General features: G+C 49.5%; 1 protein-coding gene across 3 annotated transcripts in view; it reads left to right on the top strand.

Annotated features, from left to right (window-relative positions):
• Gpr35 (G protein-coupled receptor 35) overlaps positions 1 to 7,035 on the top strand; it is a 28,497-nt gene extending 21,462 nt beyond the window's left edge. For 2 of the 3 annotated variants that reach the window (XM_076914729.1, XM_034521857.2), the window contains one exon: positions 4,528 to 7,035. In XM_076914729.1, the coding sequence (XP_076770844.1) occupies positions 4,538 to 5,461 (924 nt within the window). In that variant the 5' untranslated portion in view covers positions 4,528 to 4,537 and the 3' untranslated portion in view covers positions 5,462 to 7,035. Of the gene's footprint in view, positions 1 to 1,681; positions 2,094 to 4,527 lie in introns of those variants that run through there. The other variant, XM_076914728.1, reaches the window with a different exon arrangement.
• Positions 7,036 to 19,172: the final 12,137 nt, after the last annotated feature.

Genomic DNA, 19,172 nt, shown 5'->3' with positions numbered 1-19,172 from the left:
CCTGTGAGCCAGTCCACATGATAGTAGGGGACCAGGCAGGAGACACCTTGGAAACACCATGGCTGCAGTGGGATCTCCCACTGCAGACACGCAGCCTGCTGCACGTCCACCTTGGGACTGAGGTCTGGAAAGGCAGTCACAGCATAGGCTGTGACTGTGGCAACAGTGGAACAGAGTGGTTGAGGCCAAACTAGGGCTTCCCTTTGGGCAGGAAGCTCAGCCAGAGATGCAGGGGACTCGGGTGCTGGTCCCAAACCTAGCCAATGAATTCCTTTTCAGGATTTGTTTCCACCTGTGAAAGGAAAAGGGAGAAGAGTGGAACTCTCCCTAACTTCTCGCTGTCTTTGAAGACAGGAAGACTATTTCTTATGGTCAGATGCTATGGAGCTCATACGGGGAAAGGGTGGCTGGGAAGGTAATCTGCAAGACCCCTGGGCTCTAAGTGAGAATATTTGGGGCAAAGAATACCTACCAAGACTCACAGGCATAAGGGAATATTCTGTATTAAGACAATGAGCCCTGGAAAGGCTTCTGAAGCAGTGGGTTTGGCAGGCAGGTCAGGAGTAACCTGTGTGGATTTGTCTGTGGGCTGGCTCAGCCAGGCCTGCCTCTGTCCTATCCACACGTGTTGATTGAGTCATCTGTCAAGGAGGAATGTGGTCATGACTGCCAAACACATCTTCATGAGCATGGAAGAGAGAAGCATTGCTGCCTCCAGCCATGGAGCAGGGTGTATGGTGTCATTTTGTGACCACAGACACTGCTGGGTCTACCCAGTCGTGCTAAGAACGAAATGAGCCACAGAAGAGGAAGCATCCGAGGGTGGGGCTGAGCTGCCTGGTTTCAGGTTGTTTCCAGAGCTGCTTCTCCGTAGGTGTCAGAAGAGATGGCAGGTACCAGCTTCCCTTCCAGAAATCCCCACCTTTCAACACAGCCTTAGGGCTGAGGAAAGCAGTGCAGGCAGTGGGGGAGGGGAGCTGCCGCCTCCCTGTTGCTGTCGTCAATAAGCCTTAGACCCTCCTCCACTTACACGCAGGCTTAAGACAGACAGCTGTGGCTGGCCGGCCTCAGCCTCAGGGAGACCAGGTGTATGACTTGATGTAGTTGGGGCTTCCATATGGGCCAGACCTACATGGGATTTATCACTTGATGATGCCGGGCTGGAGGCTATCAGCTGAATGAGGTCAGACTGGGGTCTGTCAGATGGGTAAGGCTGGGGTGGCCTCTGTCAGATGAGATGGGGCTGGGCTGGGGTCCATTAGGTGAGGTGAGGGTAGGAATGGGCTGTAGCCGGTGTCTGTTAGAGGGATAAAGCTGGGCTGAGATGGAGCTAATGAGGTGGGGCTGGGCTGGGGTCTGTCAGATGAGGTAAGGCTGGAGTTTGTCAGATGGATAAGGCTGAGCCAGCATCTGCCAGATGGGAGGGGAGTAGAGATGTCCATGAGGTGAGGCTGGATCAGGGTTGGTCAGATGGGTGGGGCTGAGCTGGGGTCTGCTAGATGGGAGATGGAGATGGGGGTATGTCATGTAGGTGACATGGAGCTGAGCTGTGGCAGATGGGTATGCTTGAGCACAGTTGGGACTGGGCTAGGGACTTGGGTTCTGGGAGAGCAGTCAGAAGCACTTGCTCAGGACCAGTGCACTATTCTCCTTAGGGGTTGAGGTGGGGTGGGGGGGCGTAACCCAAGCGGCTAGTACAAAGTAACTCAGGATGGTTCTAGGCCTTGGTGCCGACCACATTAGAGACTTCAATGTCTATTCTGTGCAAGTGGTGTCTTGCACTTGAGAGCTAGAAAAGAAAACAACTGTGTTTGCCTGCTACAGGATTTAGGGCGTTTCCATAGGGGTCTGTGGTTTCAGAGCCTCTGCAGTATCCTACTGATGGTGCCTTATTCTTGCCCTCATATCTCAGACGGTGGGTGGGGCCCCCAGGCCTGATTATAAGCAGAGAAGCACTCAGGGATCTGTGGGTCCCTGTCTAGACATCGGGATGACCAAGGAATGGGCTCAGGCTTTCCTTCCACCTCCGCAGACTTCTTCGCTGGATGGTCCACTTCCCCTATCCATAAGGGAGCTCCATCTTGCCCACAGAGGTAAAAGTCCTGCTCCGTGCACAGCTGGCTCCCCTCCCTGTGTCAGCCCCATATTTCACACCGGGTAGCCTAAAAGCACCATTTCCCCCAGCATCCACTGGCAGCTTCTCCAAACTGAACTGTGAGCATTCCTGTGCTGGCTGTGTGACAGACGCCGGTGCCCTCTGAGGCAGTTGGGAGTGTCCTAGCTACAGTCCCTGTCCCTGTGCTGTCAAGGCCAGGACATGCTGGCTGTAGCTGGGCCCTGGGTCTTGAAATCCTGAACTTTGTGGGGAAGTGTCCTGAAGGATGAGGGTTCCCCGAGTAGGATGCTTCTTCCAAGCTGTCTGTTCACCTTGACCTCTTGGGATGCTTGACTCCTTTTCCTTCGAGCCCTGTGTTGTCTTTTAAGCAGACAGAGGTTTTGACCTGACTCTACAAAATACGGGGCCATTTGAGTCTAACCTGAAAGTTTCAAGCTTGTGTATGTAACAGGAAGCTTCCATGTAGCCATGTGGGACGGTGGACATTAAAGAGTTCCCACATCTCACCCACACAGGCTTCAGGCGACTGAGAAGCCAGGCTGCCCCTTATAAGCCCAGAGGCAGGAGTAAGAAGAAAGTGTGAGTAGTGTAAGTTTTCAGGTGCAGAGGCCTCAGGTGGGAGCCGTGATGCTAGCAGCATGGAGCCCTTCCCCACAGGCATCCCAGGACCCATCCTGCCCAACTCCCAGAAGCTCCTATTGGATACTGAACAAATTCCAGGGACCTGTTCTGCCGGAGGCTCCACAGGCTGCTTCTGGGTGGGTGTATCAGAGAGTGAAGGGCACACAGGAAGGAGCATGTTAGCAGTCAGGGTCAGGGGCTCTGAGGAGGTCCTTGGAGTCCAACCTGGCTCAGGGTACCCCTCAGAAGCCTCAGAACTCTGGGTTGTTTGAAAGGAAAACAAAACACATGGTTCACGAAACAATGATTGCTGGCAAATCCGCTGTTCTGATCTGGCAGATATGGAATCTAGACATAAGAATATGATAGCAGAATATTCATCTCAGCTGGAATCTGTGGTTTGCTTCTCTAATGGTCTGGAGACTCGTAGGTTCCCTGGGGACCAATGAGGAAATGAACCTTGGCGTGCAGTCCCCTCCCTGCCTGCAATCACTGGGGTGGCTGCTTGTCCATTTCCTGTATGGGGAAGGAAACTTGCCTTCCATGTTTCCAAGGCAGATAGCTGGCTTGGGCCTAACTCTCCCTGGTGAACACAGTTCTCCTCTGTCAGCTTCCCCTGCAGGAAGCCCCTACAGTAAACCCTAGACCTATGACTTACCCAATCCTGCAATCCTTCCTGGGTCCTGGTGTCTAACCAGGAACAAGGGGGTGAGCCAGGTGTCCAGTGTGCCTGGGCTTGCTGTCAGTGTGTCAGTACTTGTTGACAGTTTCTTGGGTCAGTCCCCCCTCAGTGTTGTGGAGTCATACCAGTGCCCCTCTGGTGGGGTACCCAAGGCTAGCCCAAGAGTAGGGTGAGTGAGGATGTCTGATTGCTATGCCACCTGTCATACCATATATTTCAGACCACTACCCAAGCCCATTGGGCTGGGGTTTGCTGGGCTCAGGTGTTCTCCTGGGCCTCATCATAGAGAGGACAGGGGAAGGTAGCTTTGGAGACATTCCTGACAATGGCAGTGGCAGGGACCTTTGAGCATATCCAGATCCTGGAGGGACAGGACTATTGCCTCCGGGAACCCTAATCGCAGACAGGAGCCTGGGATTGGCCCTTAGGATGATGCAGGCCTAGTGGTGGTACCTCAGAAGTTTCCACAGCTTTCCAGAGACCATCTTGAGTTATACCCTCTGTTGTCTTCCAGACCAGGCAGAATGAGTGCTGGCTACATCTGTCAATCAAATGTAGGTGTCTTCTTGCAGCCAGGTTCTGGGCAGAAAGCTACAAGGCTCAGCCTTGGGATCCTTAGGGTGATAGGTGGAGCTGCCTCTGAGGCCTCCCTGCTGAGAGCTGCATGTTGGGTGAGGCTGGTGGACACTCATCTCTGCCTAGGACTTGAGCTCTAGAGAGCTGGAGATTTCCTGGACAGCGCCTGGAGACACTCCTACCCCCATCTCCCCTGCAACAGGCTGGTCCAAGGAGATGGACTAAGGAGATGGGAAGGGTCATTCTGTCTCTAGCTTCAGAGTGGCCAGTCACTAGACATAAGGTCTTCCCATCACCTCCAGAGACTTTGATCTTCCTGTGCAGTGAGCAGAGGAGGTTAGGCCCTGAGGGCAACCTTGAGATTTTTTTTTTTTTTTAATGGTTTCTATGGGAAGGGGAGTTTCAGGTGTGTGGTGCATGCCTGCTCCAGAATTCCTGCACAGAGGTGGGCAGGCCTTAGGACAGGGGCAGGGCCTTACCCTGGGGCCCCTCCCTCCACCTACCCTCACTGACTTCCTGACCCTCCCCGCAGCCCTAGGACCATGAATAGTGCAACCTGTAACAGCACCTTCATGTGGCCTGATTCCATCAACAACATCTTCATCGGCTACACAGCCTTGCTGCTGGTGCTGGGCCTGCTGCTCAACGGCCTGGCGCTCTGGGTATTCTGCTGTCGCATGTACCAGTGGACGGAGACCCGCGTCTATATGACCAACCTGGCTGTGGCTGACCTCTGCCTGCTCTGCTCCTTGCCGTTCGTGCTGTACTCCCTGAAACACAGTGCTTCAGACACCCCCATCTGCCAGCTCTCGCAGGGCATCTACCTGGTCAACAGGTACATGAGCATAAGTTTGGTCACTGCTATTGCCGTGGACCGCTATGTGGCAGTGCGGCATCCCCTGCGTGCCCGTGAGCTGCGGTCCCCACGACAGGCTGCGGCAGTGTGTGTGGCCCTCTGGGTGATAGTGGTCACCTCCCTGGTAGTGCGCTGGCGCCTGGGGATGCAAGAGGGTGGCTTTTGCTTCAGCAGCCAAAGCCGGCACAACTTCAGTACCACTGCCTTCTCGCTGTTGGGATTCTACCTGCCGCTGGCCATCGTGGTCTTCTGCTCTCTGCAGGTTGTGACTGTACTGGCGCAAAGGCCGGCCACTGATGTGGGGCAGGTGGAGGCCACCCGAAAGGCCGCCCGTATGGTCTGGGCCAACTTGGCCGTGTTTATCATCTGCTTCCTGCCCCTGCATGTGGTCCTGACAGTGCAGGTCTCCCTGAACCTCAACACCTGTGCTGCCCGAGGCATCTTCAGACGTGCCCTGTCCATCACAGCCAAGCTCTCAGACACCAACTGCTGCCTGGATGCCGTCTGTTACTACTACATGGCCAAAGAGTTCCAGGATGCTTCCATGCCTGCCACATCCTCCAACACACCCCACAAGAGCCAAGATTCTCAGAGCCTGAGCCTTACCTAGAAAAAGTAAACACGTGCCATGAGCAGAGGAACCTGTGATATGAGCAAGGAGCCCCCAAATCAGCCTTAACCTGCTGTGGAGTTTGAGCACTCTAGGAGACCCAGTTGGCCTAGAGAGGCTGTATCTGCTCCCCTGAAAGAACCAGAGGACTGAGACTTTAACATCTGACTTGAGGGACCCTGGAACAAGACCATATACCTGCCACCACAGATCTAGAAACCCTGGGCACCAGAATGGGGCCTTGATGGCTAGCCACTGAGTTTAGGATACAGCTCTTCCCTGGAGTTGGTCCTGGCAAGGTCCTTTGTCACTCAGATGCAAGCGATGAGAGGCAAAGAAGGGACATACAGCTCAGAGAACCAGGAGACATCTTCCCAGAGGACCCTCTAACTGCTTCCTTTTGGGACTACTAACCTTCACACTACATGTAGGGCTAGGCGAAAGGGCAGCAGCTGTGATCTGGAAGGCTGTCCACCAAGGCCCGTGGCTGTCAGTGTTGCTCATCTCTGTATTCTGAGGGTTCCCGCTCAGGAGACCCAGTGGTCATAAAGTCATGCTCAACAGTGACACCGCTGTTGCAGTCCTGAGCCTCTTGTGGTATTTCCATTCTGCAGTGGGCCTGTTGATCACTGAGGCCAGCCACTGTGGTAGTGGTCTGCTGGAGTTTGTTGTGAGGAAGATTGACAGTTTTGGTTTGGTACCGGGGCACTCTGAGGATGTGGCCCCAGGCTGTGAGGGGCTCTGGAGTAAAGGATCAGCCACAAAGCCAGCTCAGAGCCAGAACACATTTGGAGGTGTGGTAGTCCTGGGCTTCTCCCTCTGTGCTTTGTTTTTTTGTCTTGGCCCAAATGCTACAACCATACCCAGAGCCAGAGCCCCTCCAGCTCAGGGGAGTAGGGGGACTGGCCCTCCCCACTCTCCACCCCCACTTCATCCAAGGCCTACTGCCTAACTGACCCCTTTTTTGGTATGACTTATTCTACTACAAAAAACAAAAGTCTGTTAATCCTCCAGACACCAAAGAAAAGATTCCATCCAAGTATAAATTGGTGAACCAGTTTATTGGAGTTACTTACAAAAGCATGGTGACTCTTGGGTGCTCCATCACTGAGAAGCCCCACTCAGCATAGGTGACAATCCCCAAACTCCAACACTAGATTACCAATTACCCAGTAAACTTCCACCTCCTACACGCCCCAGACACCGGCTCCCGGACAAAATGTGGCTAGGGTATGAGGAAGCCATGGCTGCAACCCCAGGTCTGCTGACCCACATCTCCCTGTCAGAGAATGCTAACAGCGTCACGCTCATCAGCCTATTTACCGCAGTAGTATTTTGCTTGTTTCTTTGCCGTGACTGTGGGTCAAGGCGTTCAGTGGATCAGAGCAGCACTTTTCCTGCTTTTGGCTCACGACCGTCCTAAGCCAGAGGAAATGGCTTTTCTACCACACTCACCCACTCTCCCTCCAGTTCCCACATCCCCTCCACCCTCTCTTCTGTAATAATATCTGAACCTTCACCTTGGAAGGAATGGTGTATTTATATAATATCAAAATATATAATGTACACGTATGTGCCTATGGTTCTTTTCTGAGTCTTATGCCTCCAGACTACAACAGACACTTAAGTAGCTTGACTGCGATAGAAACAAAGCATCAGGAGGGGAAGAAACAGATCATTTGGGGCCCCTGCAGCGCCCCCTAGTGTGCAGTAGTGCATCCCCCGCCCACAGTACCAGCAGAGCACCCTGTCTTGATGCAGATGGCACTCTACCTTCCTCAGGTAACCCCAGCTTTAGGAGAAAACTCCATCCCCCCACAGGCTAGGCCTGGCCATCTGTCCAGATGATGCAGGAGACCAAAGTGGGAAATGAAGGATATTCTTTACACAAAAGATACAAAATTAGCATACTAAAAAAAATGAGCAAGTTAGATGGTGCATCTGGCAAAGGTGCCAGTGACCAAGCCTGACAACCTGAGTTCAATCCCTGGAAAAAACATGGTGTGAAGAGAGAACCATATACCACAAGTTGTTCTTTGGTCCCAACACATACCCCAAATTAAAAAATAAATGAAAAAAAAAAAAAAAAAAAAGCACACTGAGAAAACCTGTTGGCAAAGAGGAAGGCTGAACCCCCATACCACTACAGACCAAGGCTAACTAGAACTGGTGTCCGAGGCACTGGCGTAGGTGCTGGGACACTCCAGAACATCTGGAGGACACTCCAGAACATCTGGAGGTGACCTGTGACTTGTTAAAAACTGCATTTGACAAAGCATTCATGAGAAAGCCCATGCTATATAACTTCCCCAAAGCCCACTCTGCATTCTGGCTAGTTTTGTTTTGTTTTGTCAACTTGACACAAGCTCTGAAAAAAGGAAACCAACCACAATTGAGAAAATTCTTCTGTAAGACTGGCCTGTAGGCAATCGTGTTTCTTTAATGAGCAAGGAGATGTGGGCTCTGTTCATAGCAGCCAGAAACTGGAAACAACCTAGATGTCCCTCAACAGAAGAACGGATAAAGAGAATGTTCTACTTTTAAACAATGGAATATTACTCAGCCATTAAAAAATGCCACCATGATGTCCTGGCGTGGTAGTGCACGCCTTTAATTCCAGCATTTAGGAGGCTGAGGCAGGCTAATTTGTGAGTTCGAGGCCAGCCTGGTCTACAGATCGAGTTCTAGGACAGTTAGGGCTACACAGAGAAACACTATTTAAAAAAAAGAGGGGGAGGGTGCATCATAGAATTCACAGGTAAATTGATGGAACTAGAAAAAATTTATCCTGAGTGAGGTAGCCCAGGCCCAGAAGGACAAATTTGTCTTTGTCTTTGCTTATGTGTGGATATTAGCTGTAAAGTCAATGATAACCAAGCTATCATTTGTAGAACTAAAGAGGATAAGTACAGATTAAGGGGCTAGGAGATGATACAAATGGATCCATTAGGAAAGAGAAATGGAATCGATAGTTAGGAATGAATGGGGGTGCTGGAGGGAATATAGGGAGAGACAGAGTAATCTGAGGGCTGGTGCAGAAACCTAACATAGCAGAAGGTTTATTACATCTATATTAAGACAATCTGAATGAAATCACCAAAACAGTGAGAGAGACAGAGTCTCAACACGCTGTCTCTTGTCACCAAATAAAGTTTCTAGTATAGGGACTGGATTACATCTAATTGAGTTGTTGGCCAAAGGGGTCTCATGGGAATCTCCAAATAACCCAGACTGCTGCCAAGACTACAAGCTGTTCTCCACAAACTGACAGCAAGGCCCCAACATCTATAGCTCATTAAACATGGAGAAGTAAAACTGGGGCCTACACAGCCCTCACCCCTACATTCTAGCACCTTCGGTACAGGAAGGTAACCTGCACTCTACCAAAAGAGAAACAAACACCAAGTCAGCCAGAAACCTTTTCACTGACAGTGGTGTCCTGTCTGAAAGATAGGCTAAGGGTAACAGTGACACAAAGCTTGTGGGAGTAACCGACCAATGTCTGATTCGATGTGAGGCCCATTCCACTAAATGGAACCCATATTCAGTACTGCTTGGGTGACCAAAAACCAGAGACTAGACAGCCCAGGGATCTAGAGTAAAACCAAATACTACTGTTTCTTTTTCTTTTTCTTTTTTTTTTTTTCCTTTTAGAGTCTCTGTTGAGAAGTCTTGTGTAATTTTTTTAATTCTTTTTTTCTTTTATTATTTTCTTTATTTACATTTCAAATGGTGTCCCCTTTCTATAGCACACACTATTTCTCCTTCAGAACCCCCATCCCATCCCCCTCGCCTCTCCACCACCCATCCACCCACTCCCACCTTCTTGCCCTGGCATATTCCCCTACACTGGAGCATCGAACCCCCAGAGGACCAAAGCCTCTCCTCCCATTGATGTCCAACAAGGCCATCCTCTGCCACATATACGGCTGGAGCCATGGGTCTCTCCATGTGTACTCTTTGATTGGTGGTCCAGTCCCCAGGAGCCCCCGGGTGTCTGACAGGTTGACACTGCTGCTTCCCCTATGGGGCTGCAAACCCCCTCAGCTCCTTCAGACCCTTCTCCAACTCCTCCATCGGGGACCCCACGTTCAGTCCAGTGGTTGGCTGTGAGCATCCACCTCTGTATACCTGTTCTAACAACCATGACAGAAGCAACAACAAAAGACAGCAATAAACTGACTCCTAATGACATTCTGCTACACTCATAGACCAGTGTCTTGCTCGGCCATCATCAGAGAAGCTTCCTCCTGCAGCAGATGGGAACAAACACAGAGACCTACAGACAGACATTCTGAAGAGAGTGAGAGACCTTGGAACATTCAGCCCTAAATGGGATATCTCCATCAAATTCTTGGGTCTCAGGGAGCCCTGAGGAGCAGGAGGCAGAAAGGGTTTAAGAGCAGGGGGCGGCAGGGGGGAAGTGGATGGATGGAGAATACCAAGGAAACAAGGCACTCTAAATCAACAAGAACAAACTAATGTGAACTCACAGAGACTGAAGCAGCATTCAAAGGGCCTATATGGGTCTGCATGAGGTCCTGTGCACATGTACTGTGGTGTCCAGTGTAGTACTTTTGTGGGATTCCTGGGTGTGGACGAGTGGGTCTCAGAAGGGATTCCTGGGTGTGTACGAGTGGGTCTCAGACTCTTGTGCCTCTTCTGAGGTTCCTTTCCTTCTGTTTGTTTTGTCCAACTCCGATGTAATAGATTTTATCTTATATTTGATTTTGCTATGTTTTATTATCCCTTTGAAGCCTATTGGTTTTATAATGAGAGTACGGGGGGGTGGGGAGGGAGAGGGTTTGGATGGGAAGGGATGTGGGGAGGAACTGGGAGGCGGAAATCATAATCAGGACATATTATATAAGGGAAAAATCTAGTTTCAGTAAAAGGGAAAAGGATATGCCCATGGTTTTCTTAATGACTGATGTGGAGGGTCTGACCCATCACAAGTGGGCAAGTGATCTTAGGGTATAGAAGAAAGCAAGCTGAGCAAGCCATGGAGAGCAAGCCAGTTACTTCCCTGGCTTGCCTTAGTGATAGGAACTCTCAATTCCTGCTACTGGGCTAAGGCGCCTGTGTGTAACTCTCCATATGTAGCACCCCTATTTGGGCAGTTGTGAAATGGATCATCCAGTGTGGGACAGGGACCCAAGGACAATAAATAAGGCCAGGTGGCTCTAATCCACCATAGTTTGCAATCCATTAGTGCTCTTGGAATAAATACCTTCTGGGCTGGTTAGTTTTTGTCAGCTTGACGAAAACTAGAGGTACCTGGGAAGAAGTGATCTAAACTCAAGGATTGTCCCCATTGGGTTGACCTGTGGCCATGTCTGTGGGGCATTTTTTAAATTGAGAGCTGATGTGTGGGATGTGGGACCCAGGTGGACAGTGTCACCCCAGGCAGCAGAGCAGATCATGGGGAGTCTGACACTAAGAGTGCTCTCCCGTGGTTTTTGCTTTAGTTCCTTTCTCCAGGTTCTTGCCCTGAGTTCCTGCCTTCCTAATGGGCTGTAACCTATAAGGCACAGAGGCCCTTTCCAAGTTGCTTTTGGTCATGTGTTCATCACTGCAAGAAAAAGCAAACAAGGACATCCTCTGATGCCTCGGTTCATGGCTTTTGTCCAGCTTTGTGTTCTCTCCTGTCCAGTTCCGATTCGCTTTCAAGTGGCAGGACCCTGCATCCAGAACACTGGGGAGTCTATTTGGTCTGTCTTAGCTTAGGGCTTTGGGTTATACCCCACCGTTTATGATAGGCCTTAGCCCAGGAACTGCCTTCCCTTCAGTGTCCTCCCAGAAGTAGTCTCAGTATGTAATGACGTATTGGTCTACACACCAGACCACCCCGTATCAAAGGAATCTGCATCATAGAAAAGCTACCCCAACCGGGACTCAGGAAGGCCACAATTCTAGAGCTCTTTATAACCTGCAGGCAGGACTGAGACTCTCCTCTTGGCATCATGGCTGGTCAGCCACCTCAGTAGCTGTTCACCTGCTACTCCCTGTAAACTAAGGAAGGCCCTGGTGAACTCTGTTTCACCTTTCCCAGACGTGTGACGTTTAACTTCCTGGTGTTTCAGTTTGGAGGAGACTGCCTGCCATACAGTAATAAGTGCCCACTGCTGACTTCTTCACGGTGATGGATGTGATCATAGGATGTTGGCTAAAATAAGTTGATGCCGTGAAGGTATTTTATGACAGCAGCACAAAAGTTACTGAGACATTGGCTTCTGTTTGTTTAACCTTCTGGCATGTTGGATACCTTTGGATTTCAGCCCATTGAGCTCTGTGTAGGATTGTCTCAGGGATATTGATCATTACCATCTACACTGACACTGTATCTCACTGAGGACCCTCTGACCTCCCAATGACATCACAAGATGACCTTCAACCTCCTGTGATAACCATCCACCTCCTTCTCAAATATATAGCTCAATCCTTTTAGCCTTATGATCCTAGGGTTCTGTGACAGAGAGGCATCAGCCAGGTTCCCTGGCATCCTTTCCCAGTTGTAAAGCAAGAAGGAAAGATGATTTGACCCTACAGAGGGGTCAGAGGGAATGTAGAGATTAAAAACAACCTGCCAAAACCCCAAAAATAACCCCTTCCCCATTCTCTAAAGATCAGATCCTAATAGTCTGGAGCTTGATGCAATGGCTTGTGGGGCCTTAAAGCTTTAGTTCCTGCCCCCTAAAGAACCCTGGTGCCTGAGAAGATAACAAGCTGCCTTGCTTTTCTCTTTCCAAATGCAGACGTACTCACAGCTCAAGGAGCATGGTCACACTTTGAGTGTGCCATGTCCTTCCTGTTCACATACTGTGGGCAGTCGCATCCCCGAGGGTGTGTGGGTTTTCTCTCCCAGGTAATAAGACACACCATGGAGAAAGAGGTCCCAGAAAAAAAATGAAATAAACCCCTCTCTACCCATTTGCTGCTTGTTTTGTTAGTAAATTTTTTCTGATTTTCCCACAGGTACAATAGTAACAGGACTATTATAGGGGGTGACCGGCTGCCTTCTGATTGGATTCGAGCCTGCTCTACAGGAGGACATTTTTATGACTGACTGGCACTGTAATCCTGGTCAAAAGACCATGGCTGAGGAAGTCATGGGCCCTGGGCAGAAAGAACCTGTTGTTACTTTACTATGGCCATTCTGTCAAATTGCTAAGTCTTAACAGCACTTGGAATGCTTTCAACTTTGTCTCTGTCATTAAGGTCTGAGCCACCCTCTGTCTCTATTAAAAGCCCTTGAAAGTACAGGTTTTGGATTGAAGATTTCTCAGTGTGAAAGAAAATTTTGAAATAGGCCCAAACTAATAAGAATAGCAGGGCCCTGTGATTCCTTTTCCCTAACCTAAATAGTTAAAATGCCTGTCAGCAGGTTTGGGCCCAGTTAATTAGTTACAGAGGATGTGGAGTTACAAGACAAAGGCCTGTTGAATCATCCAAAGAACTGGCTGGCCATGAAAGATAAAAAGTATACAAGGACATCCTTAAAAGAACAGAGATATGTCCAAATGAGTAATGGGCCATCTGGTGTTCTTCCACCCTTCCTCCTTTTGGGCTCACTCGGCCTTCCAAGAAAGTAGTTTAACCAGATGTTCTGCAGTTTGACCAGATGTTCTGCTAGCCTAGATAAGCATCCACCTACAGAAGCTGTACTCTGCCCTGATCGGCCTGCACAGCCTGCTGATGTTCAAAAATATAAAGCAACCAATCTTGTGTACCCACGTGAAAATCTCCCACTTCCCCCACCCCTTGCCTATAAAAGCCCTAATCCTTTGAGCCTTGGGGTCAGCTCCTCTGTCTCCTGAGTGAGATACATGCTGACCCAGAGCTCCGATATTAAACTGCCTCATGTGTTTACATCAAGTGGGTCTCTCATGAGTCCTTGGGCACTCGCCATCCTGAGACTTGAGTGGGGATCTTCCTTTGGGGGTCTTTCAAGTGCTGTGGAGGAAATAATCAGACCAAAAGACTAACTTAGAAACTGGAAAACAATGAATCTAAAAGTACAATATCTATACATGTGGCTGTGTATGATTATGTATTGTCTACATGTGTTGGGTTTCAATATTGTTTACACGATACGAAAGTTGCTTAAAAATGAGTGGTCACAGAAATTGAAATCTTTTTCTTTCTTTTAGTTCACAAGAGTAAACGGAGTGTTAGGCCAAAAAGATCCTGGTTGGTAGCCTGATATGAAATGATGGTGGGAAGGGACAGAGAGAAAAGGTTCAATCAACGTAGCCGTGTTGGAAAAGGCAAACTGGTGCCTAAGAAGATGATGAGCTGCCATGCTTTTATCTTTCCAAATTCAACTTGGGGTCTAACGGCCCCAAGTTCATATTTAGAGTCACCACACGAGTTGTAAATAGAAAAAACTTAAGAGAGTCAGAGGTGTGCATAAACAGTCAAGGTGTTATAAGATCGTTGTCTCAATTCTGCTCCCAAAAAGATGGTTTCAAGAAGCCCCTATTGCTCAAGGGAAGAACTGATTCTCAGGGGGCTCAGCTTTGCCACCAGAGCTAATTGTCCTAATTCAGAATTCAGGGGGGTGTTCCTGTTGGGGACTTACCCTGTACTGGTCTAATAATGGGTCTTAACATTGGTCATCCTCACTCAAAGGCTAGGGGATGTTGCTTGACCCATAGTGTGTGCATACTTGTTGCTTGTAAGCCATAGCAATGTGGGTGAGGGTCATATGATTAGGGTTAGAGCAGCCAAAGCAATGTGAAACACAGCCATGTCCAATTCAGGGTCACTGGTGGGCACAAACATGTCATTCTTGTTTGGAGCTTGTGTTTTTAACCTCCATATAAAATATGAGTCTTCTGTGAAAATAGAAGTTTCAGGGAAAATTCATGGTGAGATGGAGATTTCAGCAAATCCCTGCCACACAAGGTCCAAATCTCCCCAGTCACTGGCTACAAGAGAGTTTTGTGGTCCTTCTTAGGCAAGGTTTGAGGCCCTTTACAGCAAGAAATAATTAAAAAGACATTTAAACATGTACCATTGTCTCCCAGCACCCCTCACAACCCCCCAAGATTTCTGGGATCACAGCTCTCAGGAAGGAGTCCAGGTGGGAGAGATGGGTGCAGTGTGAGATCTGGAAGGCCATACAAAAAAGGATACAAAGTATCTAAGAAATACCAGTTGGTGAAGAAATGATGGCCAGAACAGCTCCACCCACCACCACCAAGGCTCTCTAGAACTGGCTGAAGCTCCTGGAACAGGCACAAAGGCATTCCACAACACTCAAAAGTGACCTGTAGGGGCTGGAGATGGCTCAGCAGTTAAGAGGACTGCTCATCCAGAGGTCCTGAGTTCAATTCCCAGAAAGTACATTGTGGCTCACAACCATCTGTAATGCGATCCGATGACCTCTTCTGGTGTGTCCAAAAAGAGCAACAGTGCACTCACATAAAAGTACACTTTTAAAAAAGTGACCTGTAACTACATGTAACAGGATGTATAGATGAAACCTGTGCTGTACAAATAAACTACAATAAATAAAGATGGTGCTACAGAATGAACCCCCTTGTGATGGTTTGTATATGCTCAGCCCAGGGAGTGGCACTATTAGAAGGTGTGGTCCTGTTGGAGTCGGTGTGGCCTTGTTGGAGTAGGCGTGTCACTGTGGGTGTGGGCTTTAAGACTCTCATCCTAGCTGCCTGGAAGTGAGTATTCTGCTAGCAGCCATGCCTGCCTGGATATCGCCATGCTCCCACCTTGATGATAATGGACTGAACCTCTGAACCTGTAAGCCAGCCCAAATTAAATGTTGTCCTTATAAGAGTTGCTTTGCGCAGGGCAGTGGTGGTGCACGCCTTTAATCCCAGTACTTGGGAGGCAGAGGCAGGTGGATTTCTGAGTTTGAGGCCAGCCTGGTCTACAGAGTGAGTTCCAGGACAGCCAGAGCTACACAGAGAAACCCTGTCTCGAAAAACCAAAAAAAAAAAAAAAAGTTGACTTGCTCATGGTGTCTGTCCACAGCAGTAAAACCCTAAGACAACCCTAAAACTCACCCTAGGCAATTGACACAAATACCCCAATCCTTCCTGAGCCAATGCTGAGCTTCTGAACTTTCTCCCTGTTCCGACACACTTCCTTCCTTGGAGATGGATTCTTCATACAGTACTAAGAAGCTTGCTTTGTTTCTTAGTATCCCTGTGTCTCTGTCCAAGTCCTTGTTCTGGGATACAAAATCCCGGAACCCCTCCAGAGGTGCACACCAAACCTGTTACTATCAACACTAGTAAGAATGAAACAAACAAGCAGTGCTGCAAAGTAGCAAATTTAATCAGTGCGGCCACAGTAGAAAGAGGAACAGATACATCAACCTCCCAAGTGATCTTTGCAATACTGACATGAGCTTTAGGTTAAAACAGAGAATGGAGCAGGGGCAGGGGAGAGCTATGTGTAATGAGGTGGTCCTGGCCAAGGTGTGGTCTCATCCTCATACATCATTTGTCCTCCTCTGGGGAAGTGGCCTGTCCTGGGATGCTTTGCTGCTCTTGGAATCGGGTTTAGGACAATAACTTATGGCTGAGCTTTCAGTCTTGAAGACAGGTGAGACAGGTTAAAACAAGGCAGCAGAGATGCCAAGGTCTCATCCTGGGCTTTGCTGTTTTGTGGGCTCAAGTGAGGAATTGGTGCTATTTAGCAAAAGTCTCTAAGAGCCTCTTCTACCCTTGGCTGCACAGGGACATCTGGGGTGGGGCCGGGGAGGCTGTGCCTCTGCAGCCCATCCTGGCCCCTTGGGGCACGGAAGCCCTATGTGAACATGAATACTGTTCATGTCTGAGGCTACTTCTTGAGAACAGATGGTGTTGAGCACCACGTCCACCTGAGCACGGCTCCCTGGGGATAACCTGGTTTGATTCAGTACGTCTGTGAGCAGAAGGTGGCCAGCCTGAGCAGGTCTTACTTCTGACTCCCACTGCATGCCTGGACCACTGGAGGCTGATCCATTGTGCCTTATCAAAAGGCTCCTGCCCCACCCCACCCCACCCCACCCCCTAACCTCTGGCCAGCTGCTCCTATCTAGAGAGAAAGGAGAAACTTCCTGCCTTACATCTGTTCCCTTGGGTAAGAGACAAGAAAAGTTTACGACTTGACCTTATTACCTGGACTCACTGTTGTGACCACCCCAGAATAAGAACCTAGAGTGCTCAGGCCAGGGCCAGTGCTGGGGGACAGGGCTCAGCCACCTCCTGGCACTGGTCTGAGGTGTGCCCCCTCTGCAAGGGACTGGAATGAGCCAGAGAGGATCGCAGGTCTCGCCATCTCTCTCCCTAAGCATGGAGGTAGGCTTCTGGATAGGCTTAGGTGATGGGGGTAGAGAAGGCATTTGCTTTCCAGGGTTCCGGACCAACCCAAGGATCAGGCTTGGTGGGTTCAAGTCCGTATGCCACCTCTGAGAAATAGTGTCAAACACTGCCCACTTAAGAGCCCATGGAACTGCAGGCCCCGGTCCCTCTGTCTTTGTGACATTGTCAGTCCAAATAGGGGACTAAAATCGCCCAAATACTCATCACATTACTGAAAAAAAAAAAAGAAAAAGCTGTGCCTCCAGTCAGGAGAAAAAGCTTCATTTAGTCTGCTGCTGATATGCATGCAGAACTACTGGCATGAGCCTTGTGACCTGGAACCTGGAAAAGGACAAACAACTATCTTAGCCCTTAGTGACAGCAGTGATTGTGTCAGGAGAGTAGGGGTGGGGGGTTAGTCTGCATTAGCATATGAAAGAAACCAATTGGCAGAAAAGTCTTGGACCCATTCCCTCCAAGGTCAACTCAGAGCAGACCCACAAAGAGCCTACACTATACAAGTGACCCCCTAGGCACTGGCGCCATTGAGCTTCTGACCTTTCTTCAAACTCTGGCCCACTCTTCTCCTGGAGATGTTTTCTTCCTTAATAAACCGTCTCTGCATCCACTACTAGTCAAATGTCCCTGTCTGATTTCCTTTCACAGGAAGCAAGAATCTGGAAATCCCAGTGAGCACTGGTCAGATTCCCCACTCTTCCAATAGCATCGTGGCCCCGTTACCAGTATCAATTCCTGTCAATCAGACCACTCAGGAGGTCTTAGCAGCAACAACACCTGGTTTGCTACTTGCTGGTGGAGGTGTCCAAACATGGTGGAAAGATCCTGGCTATCTGCAGGCTTAGTGTGCTGGGCCAGAGGTGGGGCTGGCGTAGGGTTTGGGAAAGACTCTGTCATGGCGTTGCATCCCAGCTGTGATAAGGTCTGAGGAAGCTTGTGTCCACTCTGGACTGAGTATCAGAGCAGGACTGCTGGATGACGGCTACTCTGGTGTCTTCACTGAACAGGTGGAATGAAGGTAACTTTGTACCGTCACAAAACAGCATGGTGCAGTCCTTCCTGTGGGTCGAAGCGGGTGCTGTTTGTAGGCGTGCCATTTTCTTTTCTGCCTTGTTCCAGTGTGTGCTGAGATACTGGGGCAGCCAGCAGCAGGAGGCCCAGGAGAGGAGTTGGGTCGTGTACAAGGTGCCAGCTGAGAAGTGAAGACTAGGCACCACCTCAGTTCCCCCTTCTGCCAGGGGCAATTGAAGGTAAATGGGGAGCATCTATCTGTCATGTCAGCTTCCCAGAGTGGGGACTCTGCTCTTCCTGAGGCCCTGACGAGATGCTCATCCTTCATCCTCTTAGGTTAGTGTGGGATCACTGGCCTGGAGGGGCTGCAGGCGGGTGGTTTTTGTTCTAGTAGCCTTGCAAAACCAAGGGTCCCCATGAGCGTTGGCCAACCTTTTCTATAGAGGGCCAGATAGTAAAAATGTTGTCTCCTTGGTAACCAGTCAGCTTTGGACTTGCCGTGTGAGAACAACCGTCAGTCACAAATCAAGAGATGCCTTTGAGATCCAACAGCCAGCAACTAGCAAAGGAAGCCAGGAGAATGCTGGCCTGCTCCACAGGTCCACAAGAGACATCAGGCTGATTCCTTTTAGCCACTGTTCTACTTTAGCTCTAGTCTTTGGGGGCTGCAAGAGGTCTTGGTTATATATAGTTCAAGTTCCTTGCTTGCTAAGAAAGGCAAGGCCACGCCCTGCATTTATAACAGCTCTGCAGGAATAAGAGAGCCCGGGCTTGCAGAATAATTGGCCTTTAAAATGTGTAGAGGGGGCTAAGCTTGTGGGTACAAATAACCAGGCGCACGTTTTGCTATCCTCTGGACTGAGGGTAGCACAGGCAAGTAGGTACTGAGATTCCTCTCCTTGGCCCAGCATGGCCATAGCCGGTTTCTTATCCTAATGAGCTTGGCTTTAGGACACAGCTAGAATCAACCACACCTTTTGTCCATAGAAGGCAAGTTCAAAGTGTCTTCAATAGACAGGTTGTGTGAAAATATGAGATTGGGGGGAAATCTATGCACCAGTCGTAAACTGTGAACAGGACTCACTTTCTGAGGGGTGTGTAAGGGGAGAGGCTCTGTCACATAGTGATCAGTAAGCTATGAGCCCATCCTGGGGAGGACAGCAGCAGTACCTAGGAAAGAGGAGGCTGGAAATGGGGGAGCCTTGGAGGACCCATCTTATAGTGCAAAAACAAAAGAAAGGGGCATTTCTCACAAGACGGGGACAGTTTGAGGGTCCCTGTGTTCTGTGAGCGATGGAGCCTCAGATAGCAGCTACCCACTCCCAGAAAGAGCTGCTGGCTAGATGCTTGCAAGCTCGTCTTGTTGG

This window comes from Arvicanthis niloticus, chromosome 17, assembly GCF_011762505.2.
Source record: "Arvicanthis niloticus isolate mArvNil1 chromosome 17, mArvNil1.pat.X, whole genome shotgun sequence".
Taxonomy (NCBI): Eukaryota; Metazoa; Chordata; class Mammalia; order Rodentia; family Muridae; genus Arvicanthis; species Arvicanthis niloticus.
Note: the sequence above shows the minus strand (reverse complement) of the source record. Positions and strands in the feature narration are given on the sequence as shown.